Genomic DNA, 13265 nt, shown 5'->3' on the forward strand with positions numbered 1-13265 from the left:
CAGCATGATGTAACATCATAGGCCTACCTGTTTCAACACTGCTTTAATACAACCACAAGGAGGATATGAAAGGGGAAGGGGAACAATAAGATGCACAGCTTTTCGCTCATCTTCCCATTACACAGAAAGAACAGAGAAACAAGATCCAGGAGTTTAAAATGTCGGTGTGGTCAATCAGTGCAGGCAGTAAGACATTTTCCCAAAGGAATTTTAATCAGATATAGTTTTTGTTTGGAAAAAAATATTATTTATTTTTCAGTAATTCTAGCTGACTAGCCATAAATATGGTTTTCAACTCAGCAAGAGAGAAATAGTAGTCTGGAAGAGAAGTCTTCAAAAGAATGGAGACTGTACAGAAAATGGAGTTTACTGTCCAAATTGTTCAGCTTTTGGCAAAAATGTCATGAGTCAACTGCAAACTTCTGCCTAGGAATCAATGACAGAAAAATATTAAGAAAAATTTTAAGCCCTCATTAATAGAAGTATAATAGAGTAAAAAAACAATGCTGTATTTATTTCCTTCTATACATTTTTTTTTTTTTTTTGCCTACAAATTTCTCTTAAATAAATTTCTACATAGCTCAATTAGAATGTAAATTACCTCTGAATAGGAGAAATTACTTTACATCAATGCCTCTTAATTTAATAAGGGAGACAATTATTTTTTCAGGGTAATATTTATCTTTTTTCTTTTCCTTACTTTCTTGCTACTATTTTTTCAGGCTTCCTGGTTCCAGCGTCTTCAAAGAGAAGCAATACTTGGTTTTGAGAAAAGCATCATGTCACACAGTCTGTACAAATAACAGCCATGTAACAACACCTGCAATCTCTGGCCAAGGACAGGCCAATTACAGGCAGTCACTATGTGCATACCTAACGAAAAGCTGCTCTTTCCCTTTAGGATCTCCAGTCAGTGGCACTCAGCATGACCAGTGGACAAGCTTCAATGACGAGCCCATCTAGACCATGTTACTTTGTAAGTAAGTTCAGATCTTTTGGCCACATGATCATAGAATATCTTGAGTTGGAAGAGTCCCATAAGGATCACTAAGTCCACCTCCTGGCTCTACACAGAACTATCCACAGATCAGACCATATGTCTGAGAGCACCGTCCAAATGCTCCTTGACCTCCGTCAGATTGGTGCCATGACCACCACCCTGGGCAGCCAGTTCCATGCCCACAGCCCTCTGATAAGAACCCTTCTGTAACCCATACCCTGACCCTCCCCTGACACAGCTCCATGCCATTCCCTCAGGCCCTGTCACTGTCACTGTGAGCAGAACTCAGCGCTGCCCCTCCGCAGGATATAAAAACAAGTGTGCAGCCCACAAGACACCTCTTGTAATCCTCTCTTTGCAATTTCCATTCAGAAAGCCTCTAGATGAAATTCTGAGTGTAGCTTTGGGTACCATTCTCTACAAAGTCTGAACCAAATCAATGAAATGAACAGGGATTCAGCAAACGTGAAAAATGAAAAGAGATTGCCTAAAGAGAAGACAGATGGGGCCATAGCAGACACGTGGGAGAACTGCAGCCTTCTTCAAGAGGAAGTAAGAATTTGTTTTCTGGGTGCTTACGAGACATGACTAGAAGCAATAGACTTAAACTGCATAAAAAGATAGGATTTAGATATCATGAAAGTGTTAAAAATAATTAAGCAATACATAGGAAAACAGAAGTGTTCATGAAATCTTAATCTGGGGAAGGCTTTAAGAAGAATATATACAAACATCTCCTCTTGCTGCAGAGTTGTGATTCTCCTCCAGCCCTGATATGCTACGATGCAGCTAGTTCCTCATGTCTGCCTGCTCTCAGGCTGATAGGGATCAGCAAGGAGCAGAAGGTAGTATAAATCATGTATAAAGCCACAGCAGTACCACATTCCTGACCACCTCAGGACAGCAGGGAGAAGGCAGTGGACTGAATGAATTACTCCAGAGCAGAAGGCCAAGCCACCAGGTGACAAACTGGTCACTGCTTACCCAAATAACATAAAACAGTGAAGTGCCAAACTATGCTGGCTATTAAAAATATATATATATATTATATATATATATATATATTTATATATATAGTCTTCTGTAAAACTTACAGTCCTGGGGAGAATATATGACTGGAGTTCTTCACTGCAAGGCAGAATATAAAAGTTAAGACAGAAGTGAAGAATTCAAAAGACTGCTTTTAATAACTACTGTTCTAAGCTGCTTAACTTCTGCAGTCTGATGGCTTGCTGTAACCTGTGGAGAACACTGATGCACAAGGATTCCTCCTCAGTGCATTACAGGAAGTCTGGGAGCTCAGCAGATCTGATTGTCTCTATGACATCTACTACAGGCTGATTTCCATTCCATCAAGGTTATTCCTGTCATTTTTAAAGACAAAGAATTTAACAAGAGTCAGGTTGGTTTGTTTGCTTTCTTGTTTGCTTGTACCAAACTTTCAAAACAAGTGCTGTGAAGCATCTCTTATGAGGGTATTTTTAACTTGGGTTAGTTTCCTATCTGTGACCTTGAGTAAGCTCTCTCAGTCCAGCATGCAGTAATCAATACAATCAAAACACTTTAAACTCAAGAAGGTTATACAGTTTTCCCTGACACTGACACTTGCCACTGTTAGTAAAAGGGAATAATACATTTCTGTATACATTCAGCTTTAACATGGAAAAGCATAGTTGAACAAGAAAAGAAAATACAAATACTTTGTTACCTAATAAAATAATGTACTTGTGTACACAAGCTAAAATAAATTGAAATAAATCTTAATCAGGGAGGCTGCTGCTAAATAGTCAGGGGAGATGAGGTCACGTTCAAACAACTTTGATAACAAAACCAGGAGTCATTTATTTTGTTATGCGGTTTTCACTCACAGAGAAAGGGCATCATTACATGGAAGAAGAAAGATCAATCTTACCTTGAATGTTAGATAAAAAACTTAAATATAGTATTTAATTGTGCTTCTTTTTTCAAGACTGACATGTTGAGTTATTTAAACAGAAGGAAAGATATCCCCAACAGCAGCAGATAAATGCAGAAAACCCTAACCATGTTATAAATGCTGCTTGTGCTTCCGTAACCACTGAGAAGCACTAAAACCATCATATGACATGTCATAACTGTCCACGGAATAGCCTCACAAATGCACTGTGTTGTGTTATCTGCCTTAGCACATCTCCAAATGCCATGTTCCTAACCAGACCACTGTTACCATTTGATGTGAAAACAAGTCCCTACAGCAAAGGACCTAGAGAAAGTGCTTGCAAATTACTAAATGAACATTTGCCAATCAATCTATCAGAGACTGGTTAGAAATCAGTCAGGAGAAGCCAGTTCAAAACCATGGACAGAAGGTGAGAAGGAAAATCAGGAAACAGGACATGTAAACTGAGAGTGAACAACAGTAGGTGGAAAACTCAGAGGAGGGAGCCTTGAATAAGTTCCATCATGGAGTGAGATATGTACTGTTACTTGAGTACACCAGGGGAACACCTATCCATGGAGACAGTGGAAGGATGAAAACAAAAACACTAGCATCAACTCAGTTATTCTCCCATAATTGACTCTATTAATATTTTTGCTCTGTACCTGGGAACAGCAGACATCTCTCATGTCAGGTTATCTACAAGGTCTGAAGAGGAATGATGGAGCTTAGCTACTGCTAGCTACGTTTCCCAGATTGGAAAAATGTAGAGTTCTTATTAGATTTCCTGCTAACTACCAAGTAGGAGAGTATAGTTGAAGTATATCAGTACAGGTTAAATTATCATATTTCAAACAGATAGGCATATATTTTGGAAACAAGGTTATGAACAAAAAAATAAATTGCAAAACTTCTGAATTATCATTTTGAACCCTGAAAATTCAGGAGTCCTTGTTTGAAATTAATACAGACTTCACTGTGATCATCCCTACTTCTCTTTGGCGTTCCAAACAGAAGTATGTAACTAACTGATTTGATTTTTCTTTGTCTAGATATATACGTGTGCGTATAGCAAGACTGGAAGTAAGATACACAGGTGCATACAGACAAATAAGTAGTTTTTATATGTATTCATCTATTCAGACATCACACAAAGTATTAATCAGAGAGCAAACACAGTGAGACTCTCTTCTACATATTGTTTCAACCAGAAGAAAGAACAGTGGCCTGAATTAGAACAGATACATAGCACTGTATAGGCACACAGAATTTTCTCATAGATATAGGCTGATTGATCTCTCAACATAAAGATGAGAGATGGAACTGGCATTTATTTTGGTCTGAAAGCTACTTAAATTTGGCATCATGTCAAAGTAAAAGAACTGTATGGTAAGACTAGTATATAACAAAGATAAAAGGAAATAAAAAATTATGGCAATAGCAAAATTGCAATGCACTACACATTATCAAGGAGAAATGAAGGGAAGGGTGAAATTTCCCTAGCAAACTTTCAACCAAAATGGAGGAATAACTAGCAAGTTCATAATTTCATAAAGACAGCTGGCTATTGCTTTTGCTCGTTAATCAGGAGTTGCCATCTTGTCTTCCAAAAAGATGGCTTTACTTCTTCCATTTCAAAATGGTCCATAAACACAGTAGTTCTCTGGCAAAGAGTATCATCAGACTAATTTGCAAATTGCAACCTAGAACATCAGTAAATCAAACCGGATGAAATTTGGAATAGACAAACCTATTCTAATTTTATTTATTTGTCACTATTTCCACGAAACGATCACACTGCAGAACACTTGGACTATTTTCCATTGCTCAGAAGTAAGCTGACTGTTGAGGTTAGGATGATGCAGCTTCTTCTAGTGGGGGCTGAGACTTTATGACTCATCCCCAGACAGAGAAAAAAAATGACATTTTTGTCTGATGTGATGAATGTAAGTTAATTTTGGACAAGCAATATTCTAGACTCCTTTCATCCACTGCTCAAAATCACAGGCATTCTATAGATCAAAAGTGTCTTATCAAGATACTGCAGAAAAATTACCTTGGGTAAAACCCTACAATTTATATCTAACAGGAAAGCATACTAGTGTTCACTTTGGAGAGATGCTGGTTACAATGCATGTAAACATTATCTGGGTCCTCTACCCCAATTTAATCAAAGACTTTTCCCAGCCTTCAATTATTTTCATTTCCCTCCAATGCAGCCAAGCTTTCTTCTTTTACTACACATTTCAGCTGAAGAACATTCTTCCTTTTGCCAATGTCTATTCAGAATTGTTTTTAAGCTCCACTTGCAACCCACAGACTACTGCTGTGTCCTCTTTGTTATTTTTTGTTTCTATCATAAACACAGGATTTTAAAAACATAACGAAAGCAGCAGCAACACTGTAAGAACATGAAGGTATAGGTTCCATTAAGTCTTATATGTACAAACATTTTCATTAATGAAAATAGGTTTTGGAACAACTTTGCTCATTTTCATTTAATTGTTGGCTAATGGGGTATCTTAGTGTGTCACTGTATGTGCTCTGAGGTTTCCTTCCAAGGAAAAGATAATGTAATATTCTGAATAATTCTAGAAAAGCTCTCCGGACTGACAGTAAGAGTCACCTTGTTATGGCTCTGCCTGACTTTTTGCAGTAAAGTGATTTGAACAGATGCCATAAAAATAACCATTGACTCTCATTATTTACCACCAAATTAATGGCCAATTTACAGCTCTCAACTACTTTACTGCAGTATGGACATCGTTCTTAGAAACAGACAGAGGGCAGAGGAGAAAAAGAAAATAGTCAACTTGTAAAGGTCATTAAGTGAGCAGGGTAAGGAAATTCATGAAAGACTTATTGCAATGATTAAATAGTTATTATGCAGACAGATAAGGCTTAATTTCAATAACCTTGCTCAAGTTTACCTAATTATGGAACTGACTGCTTCAAAGGCTTTTTTTTCTTTTGTACAAATATAAAATATTCTCGCTGCTGAAAGTTGGATTGACAAAAGCATTTTTTATTAAGGTGTTTTTCCATACTACTACTGCTTAACTCATACTCTGCTAACTGTTGTTTACAAGCTTGAATCCCAGTTTCAAGAAGACTCTTTGGATAACCAAGTAAAGAACAATTTTCAGTGGTTCGATTTTGGAGATGTGTGATAATTCTGAATGTATGTAGTACAGTACAAAATGGCAATATAATTATAAACCTGCTAGTGACCATTTCAACAGTAATGCTCTGTGAAATGCCACTAACTATATACTTGTTTTGATGAATCTCAGTAATGGATATCCAAAGGGTCAAAACAGTTCCTGACCCTCTGGATGGTTAAAGATTCTCAGCAGCACTGTCTGGATATGTCATTATTATTTTGTCTCTTAGAATCACCTAAAAAAAAAAAAAGCTTTTTTTTTTTTTTTTTCCACAGAAAGATTCCCTTTTTGTAATCATATTTGCTTTTAAACAGAGAACCACAATTTTGATGTTTTAAAGGCAGAGAAAATAATTTCTGCTTCTGGTGCAACCTATTTGTAATTCAGAACAAGGAGGAAGGCAATTAACTGACATCTTTCTACATAATAATATAAGTTAAGGCTCTAAGGCTTTGCCTACACTGGGGAAATCCAGACAAGTTTCTCACTGCTGCTGACACTGGCTTGGCCAAAACACTGTTAGGAATATTAAAGGTCTAATGCAGACAAACTCACCAGCCTCAAAAAATGCTGTCAGCAATTAAGAATTTCCTGGAAAAGGAGTGGCATTCAGAGGTATGAATAACTGAATGATGCTGTACAAGTAACCTGTGTTATATCTTTGTGTCTTTGTGCTTTGCTATCATGATTTTCTTTTCCTTTTCTGCCTGCATAAATATCTCGTCAGCAAAAGCTGGTCGTTCCTGCAATGGGAATCATATTGAATGAACTGTTAGGGCTTCAGGTATCTAATGGTGCCTCTTATCAGTAGTTATCAAATATGTTCCCACATAATGTCATCAGCCTTCTTTCATTCTACTTTGCTAAAGCTTCTACTTCTTTAAAAGATATTTTAATTTTGAATAGACTGCTACTGAACTGTTTCTTAAAAATAAATTTAAGAAAAGATACTTCATAGTAAAACCAGAAAGTTTTAAATTATTTTCTGTGAGTGCCATTTTTAATCACCATTTCCATAGACAAAATGCTAACAGATGCTTTATACTATATAGATGCTTCCTCACAAAATGAATCTGATCCTTTGGCACCTATCATCACATTTGCATCTGCAAGCACAATATTTAAGAGCTACATTCCACCTGAATGGTGCTTTTAAACTAAACTTTTTTTTGTATTTAAAAAATAAATCATTAAAACATTGCTGGGAGGAATATGGTTATAAATGAGGATATTGGCAGGAATCCAGCGTTATTGGGAAGGTAGATATTCACACTACTTGTGCTGCCAGTGGTGATTAATTAAAAGCCGTTAGATACCTGAAGCCCTAACAGTTCATTCAATATGATTCCCATTGCAGGAACGACCAGCTTTTGCTGACGAGATATTTATGCAGGCAGAAAAGGAAAAGAAATTCATGATAGCAAAGCACAAAGACACAAAGATATAAATGTTCATGTTTTATTTAAGGTCCCAGCTTTTAGTCTGGTTGGCTGCGTATCAGGAGAGGTGATTTCTGTCTCTACAGTATAGTTAATCAGGAAAGCCACACAAATCAGGTGGTAGAACTGCAGAGATCTGAGGCTAAAACCTTTGTGACTGCAGAGCAATGCGGAGGAAATGGGGGAGCAAATGAATGCAGAAAATGTGGAAAACAGCAGTAGAAGAAACACAAGAATGATGAAAGTGCCAAGTGGTGAAAGCAAAAACAACCAACGCTTCACAAGTTTATCTCTTGGTGCTACAGATATTGTTTTCAGCAGATGCCTGAATTTCCTTGAGAAAAAAGCAGAATTCAGCAATTACGAATGAAAGACATCTTCCCATGAGCACGAAGGATTTAAAATAATTTGCAATTTTTACCACATTCGCCCGAAGTAATTTGAATCCTAAATTACACAAGAGAAAACCCTCAACAAAGTCCAGTTCCTATATTCACATGGAGAGAGAGATCTTTTCACTGTCATTCACACATCCTGCTGACACTTGCTCTCCAGATGTTGGTTGAGCACTATGCTGCATACTAAGTAACCATCATATTGCCAATTACAATATTTTCTCACTGATGACAAGGTACTAGATTTTCAAATATTTTCTATGCAACTGATAGAAATCCAATATTAATAAGACAGCTTTTAGTGAAGCAAGCCTGTGCAATTATTAGAAGACACTAACATACTAATGTGAAACTAAAATGAGGAAATGCAATGAATACATTCACCCTACAATCTGTATGTTAAGGAGATGCTAATATGTTCTATGAGAATGTAGTGCTGAATTTTCTCTTTAAAATAATCTGTGATGTTCTGTAACACCATTGCACAGCTCTACTTAATACAGAACCAATAATAAGAACATAATAAGAAGAAGGAGCAATCTAGACATCAGGACCCTGTCCCAACTTACAGAGAAAAATAAATACAAATAAATAAAGCAAATCACCAGTGCAGCATCATCTTTTTTGTTTGTTTGTTTGTTTTAATTATTATTATTTGGGGCCAAAGAATGTGTTTCTATCAGTCAGGTTGTTGTTCTACCCAAAGATTTAAAATTGAAATAGCAAGAACTCAAAGATCATCTTTTGAATGAAGTTTCTTATTTTAAGGCAAAAAAACAAAACAAAACAAACAAACAAACAAAAAAAAAAACAAAAAAACCAACACACCAATAGAAACAAAAATACAGCAGATCAAAATAAGACTGCTTTAAGTGCATAAAGTGAGCCACTAAAATGGTTAATTAGTCAGAAACAAACCTACATCATATGAATCAGACTTTTTGTACTTTACTTTGCTAGACATTGCTTTGCCAACTATTTATTCACTTTGTTAATACAATATGATCTTAGCTTCCTTTTGCAAATCTTTAGAAGTGACCTGAACAGGAACTAAATAATGTATGGTCTTCAAACATCAGTTAAGGGAAGCAAAGGATAACTTCAACTGTACATAACGTGTTCTTGTATGTAAGGAAGCAATTTCAATATAGTATAATGGAGAAGATTTCAGTGTTGCACATCAACTCTGCTTATTTATATAGATACTTCTGTTTCTAGAACAAGAATCAAGAATACTATCACTGTTATACTTTACAGTCACATTTTACCTTGATCCAAATTCTCATTCATGTAGGCAAAAATGTTTTAACTTCAGTAGGCGTAACAAATTTTGGATTAATTTCCTTCAGACAAAGTCATTTATATTCCTATGAAAATGAATTCAAATAGTAGCCTAGAGTTCCTCAGCAGTCTATGCTTTTCAATCAGATTTCCTGAAGAGAAGTTCTTCCTCAAAACACTTGCAGTACGCAGGTTAAATAAGATCTTGGATAGATTATTGACTCACACAAAGTAAGAAACTCCTCTAAGTCTGCAAGGAAATAAAATCTTTACCTTAAGTATTTACCTTAAGTATTTTCAGCTAAATCAGTCATAGCTTAATACCTGCTGTGTGATACTCATTTAGTAAAACCTTTTGAAAATACCACAGCTAGAGAGACCTGCCTGTTGTTCTGACACAACAATTCTGTAGAGGAAAGTCTTGCTAAATCCCTGCAGCACGTGTGCAAAACTCCACATGGCTACAGCATGCTCTTTCTTCATGAGCTTTGTTTTTGCCAGGGAGGATGACAGGAGGGTTCACCCACTCCCAAGTTTTGCTTGCCTTTCTGACCATCCTGTGTGTGTGTCTTGGGAACGTCCAGAATAAACACTGCTTGAAGACCTTTGGTCTTAGTCCAAGATCCTGCTCCGAAACAACTGTTATATGGCACTTGAGAAAAAAACGCAACAGCCTTTTAGTGAAGGTGTTCTGTGGACTTGGGAAAAATGGATTCTGTTTCTGACCTTGCAATGACCCAGTTTTATGACCCAGGAAAACTCATTTCATCTACCTGTGCCTTGGTACAAAACCTTCTGCACCCCACAAAACTGCCCTGAATCTGCATCCATTAATATTTGATATAGCATTGTGCTAGGGCTCTTCTTCAGTGGGTACACAGTGTGGGAAAGCAGGTCAAAGCTTGGGATAATGTTTAAAAAAAGAGCTGTATATCATAGCAACGATTCAGTTTCCATCTTCCACACAATCTTTTATACCTCATGTAATCACTTTGTGCATTCAGTATTTCTGTTACAAGTATTACATTTCTATTTGCACAAAATTTGTCCCTGACATTATAGAAGATAAGGCTATCACAATTTTATTGATTGAGCAGAGAAGCTTACGTGTGTTTTCAATCATTATTATACAGGGCGTTTTGAGGAGATGATACATTTAACTAAGAAGAGATGGAGAAATACAGGAAAAGAAAACAGGAGACAAGATGACCCAGTAAAATGTTCAGTCCTATGTATTTCTAATACATATCTTTAAAGACTTTGTGACAGAGTCAAGTTCTCCAGATATTTTACCTTGAACTTATTTTTTTTTGCTTGAACTTGAATTTTGGCAAAATGCATTCAAGAAATCTTAGCAACATGAATCACACTGAAACACATCACATGCACTTTAGTATGTGGATGTAGGAAAAAAAATACACCTTCTGCTGCTCCATTTTGACAAAGAAACAAAAAATACTTGAGGTAGTATACAGAAGATTACAGTAAGCAATGGATTAGGAGTATTTGTCCAATAAGGTGCTTCTAGTAGTAGAATCAGTCCTCTATGCCCAATTAGCAAGCTATTAATCTGCTTCAATTAATCAACTTTAAGGAAAATGAATATATAAAATAATGGCTTAGAAAAATTAAAGAGAATACTACCCTCAGACTATACAAAAGATTTTTTGGTAATGATGCTGCTGACAATTCATCAGATTTAACAAGGTGTAGTGAAAGAGGAACTGACCTCCCGAGGACAGATGATTCTCTTGGGACGTGGTGCCTCTTGTTGTAACTGATACACTGTCAAAGACAAAAATGTACAGATAATTAGAAGACTGCAACATACACAAACTTTTATTCAGATGAGTCTTTTAGCCAGAGGCTACAGAATAAAATGCAAATGCAAAGACAGCAAACTGAGTTATTTAGGTATGTGCAAATCATTTATATGAAAACATGACTAGTTTGCTGACCTGTAAACTAGTAAAAGTGAATATTGTTTTCACTCTTAGAATCATTACTTCCCTTTAGAATTGTTACTGCCTCTATATCAGGAAAAAAAAAAAAAAAAAAGCTCTAGAAGGATTTTTCAGGTGTATCTCAGGATGAAATCTCAGTTCTGCACATACTGTATCTGAAGAACAGAATGCTTACTTGCAGCACCTGTGCTTTTTGGATGGGGCAAGAAAAGGTTCAGCCCGTTTGAAAGAGCCCATCATCATCTCATAATTTATTTGTTTTTAAGATTTCCTGGTGACTATTTATGAGCAAGCGAACAGAACGATTACGCCACATTCAAATGGCCCAGGATCAATTTTACCAGTCTTCTGAAGGCTGCATGAGAAAGAGCTGAGGCCAGTGGTAGCTGCTGAACCCTGGCCCCCACTCTCTTCCCTTCATGTATTTAATGAGATCCTTCCTCTCCTTTCCACTCAAAAGTCATGAAAGGGAGATGACATACAGTGACAGTAATCAATTCCAGTGCAGACAGACAGTCTCTCCAGAACTCCAGTAAAAATCCCAAAGGCTGGGATTGCCTCCCTTGAGGAAGGTCTTCCGTATACTGCATTTGGGAAGATGACGTTGTGCCTAGGAATTTTTTTAAAGACCGAGTTCCTCGGGAAGTGCTCTTCACGGTGCTTGTGAAGCTCTGAATTATGCCCTAAATGGTGGTAAATTACGGAAGGAAAATAAATGGTAGTAGATTTGGTAAATACAGGAGTCCTGTCACAGAAAGGGTGTGGAAATGGTAGGTGTTGCTCTTTAGCACCTTCTCTTCTGCATCTTCTCTCTAAATAGGGCTAGAAACAGCTGTAATTAAACACGAGAAGTGAAAAGTCGTCAGCTTGCACTCAAATTTCTCTTTCAGGGAATAAGAAAGCTTTGGGGAGTGTGTTCTTTGCTAATGTCAAGGTGGATAAAAACATATCATTTCCCAATGTGATCTCTGCATCCCTGGTTCACAGGAGGGACACAACAGGAGAGTTCGTAACTCCTCATTTCTCCTGTCAGTTTTAAAGCCTACGTATGCACTCCAGCTTGGAATATGTACTAAGAATTTCGTCTTAACCCATTTCACTGCCAGACCTACTGCTGCTTTTGTAGAAGATTTATCACAACTTCTGGGCTTTCTTACCTTTCCAAATGTGTTACCAAGTAAAACTGAAAGCCTTCCTTTCACTCTTTTCTGATCAAATTATTTGTGTATCCAAAAGAATTGTTGAGTAAAGCATGAAAAAATATGCTTCAAAAATCAGAGACCATTTCTTAAAACTCTGATTATTCTGCATCTCAGTATTACACTTTTAAGAGACCATTTCCGAATGTTTGAAATCAGTATAATAGCTGATTCAGCAAGGTACTGATGCTTACCACCACAATGCTTAATACTAAACATATTAAAGAAGAAATTTTTTTTTATTTCCCCATACTTTTCTAGTAGGGAAAAGGTACTCTATGGATTCAAAATACTGCAAGTACAAGATTGCTTCCTCGCCATTTTAAATGAAAGATCTATTTCCCCAATTCATTCATTTAAATTTTAATTGAAAAATTATACTTTATAAAAATCCCATTTTTCAGTAATCAAAACTGTTAAATATTAACTGGCAGAGCAAATTAAGCTGATGAAGCTGTTTCTAAAATAATCTTGATAGCTGCAGTGCTGAAAAAATAGGTCTGAAGAACACATACGAAGCCTAACTTACAACATGCAGCACTTAGAAGAAATGAGAATGGTAAAGAGCTCTTTGAAATGTCTGAAAGGATCGCTGAGGTTGATCACACAATCTCAGAATGGTTTGGGTTGAAAGGGACCTCAAAGATCATGTAGTTCCAATGCCCCTGCTGCATGCAGGGTTGCCAAATACTAAATCAGGTGTTATTTAAGCAATCTAAACTATGTCATTGATATCACTGAAGAAGCATCAGCATTTCACAAAACAAAGGGAGGAATGGAACAGCTCACTTTGGATGTCATCTCCAAGCAAATGGAAGAGAAGAAGGTTAGGAGTAGCCAACATGGATTCACCAAGGAGAAATCATGCTTGACCAATATGGTAGCCTTCTAGGATGTCATAACTG

General features: G+C 36.7%; 1 protein-coding gene across 1 annotated transcript in view; it reads right to left on the reverse strand.

Moving 5' to 3' along the window:
• CHN2 (chimerin 2) overlaps positions 1-13265 on the reverse strand; it is a 160756-nt gene that overhangs the window by 76433 nt on the left and 71058 nt on the right. Inside the window, exon 3 of the mRNA XM_031590162.2 lies at positions 10927-10982. Within this exon, the coding sequence (XP_031446022.2) occupies positions 10927-10982 (56 nt within the window). The remainder of the gene's footprint in view (positions 1-10926; positions 10983-13265) is intronic.

The sequence above is a fragment of the Phasianus colchicus genome, chromosome 6, assembly GCF_987193195.1.
Source record: "Phasianus colchicus chromosome 6, bPhaCol1.hap1.1, whole genome shotgun sequence".
In the NCBI taxonomy this organism is placed as follows: Eukaryota; Metazoa; Chordata; class Aves; order Galliformes; family Phasianidae; genus Phasianus; species Phasianus colchicus.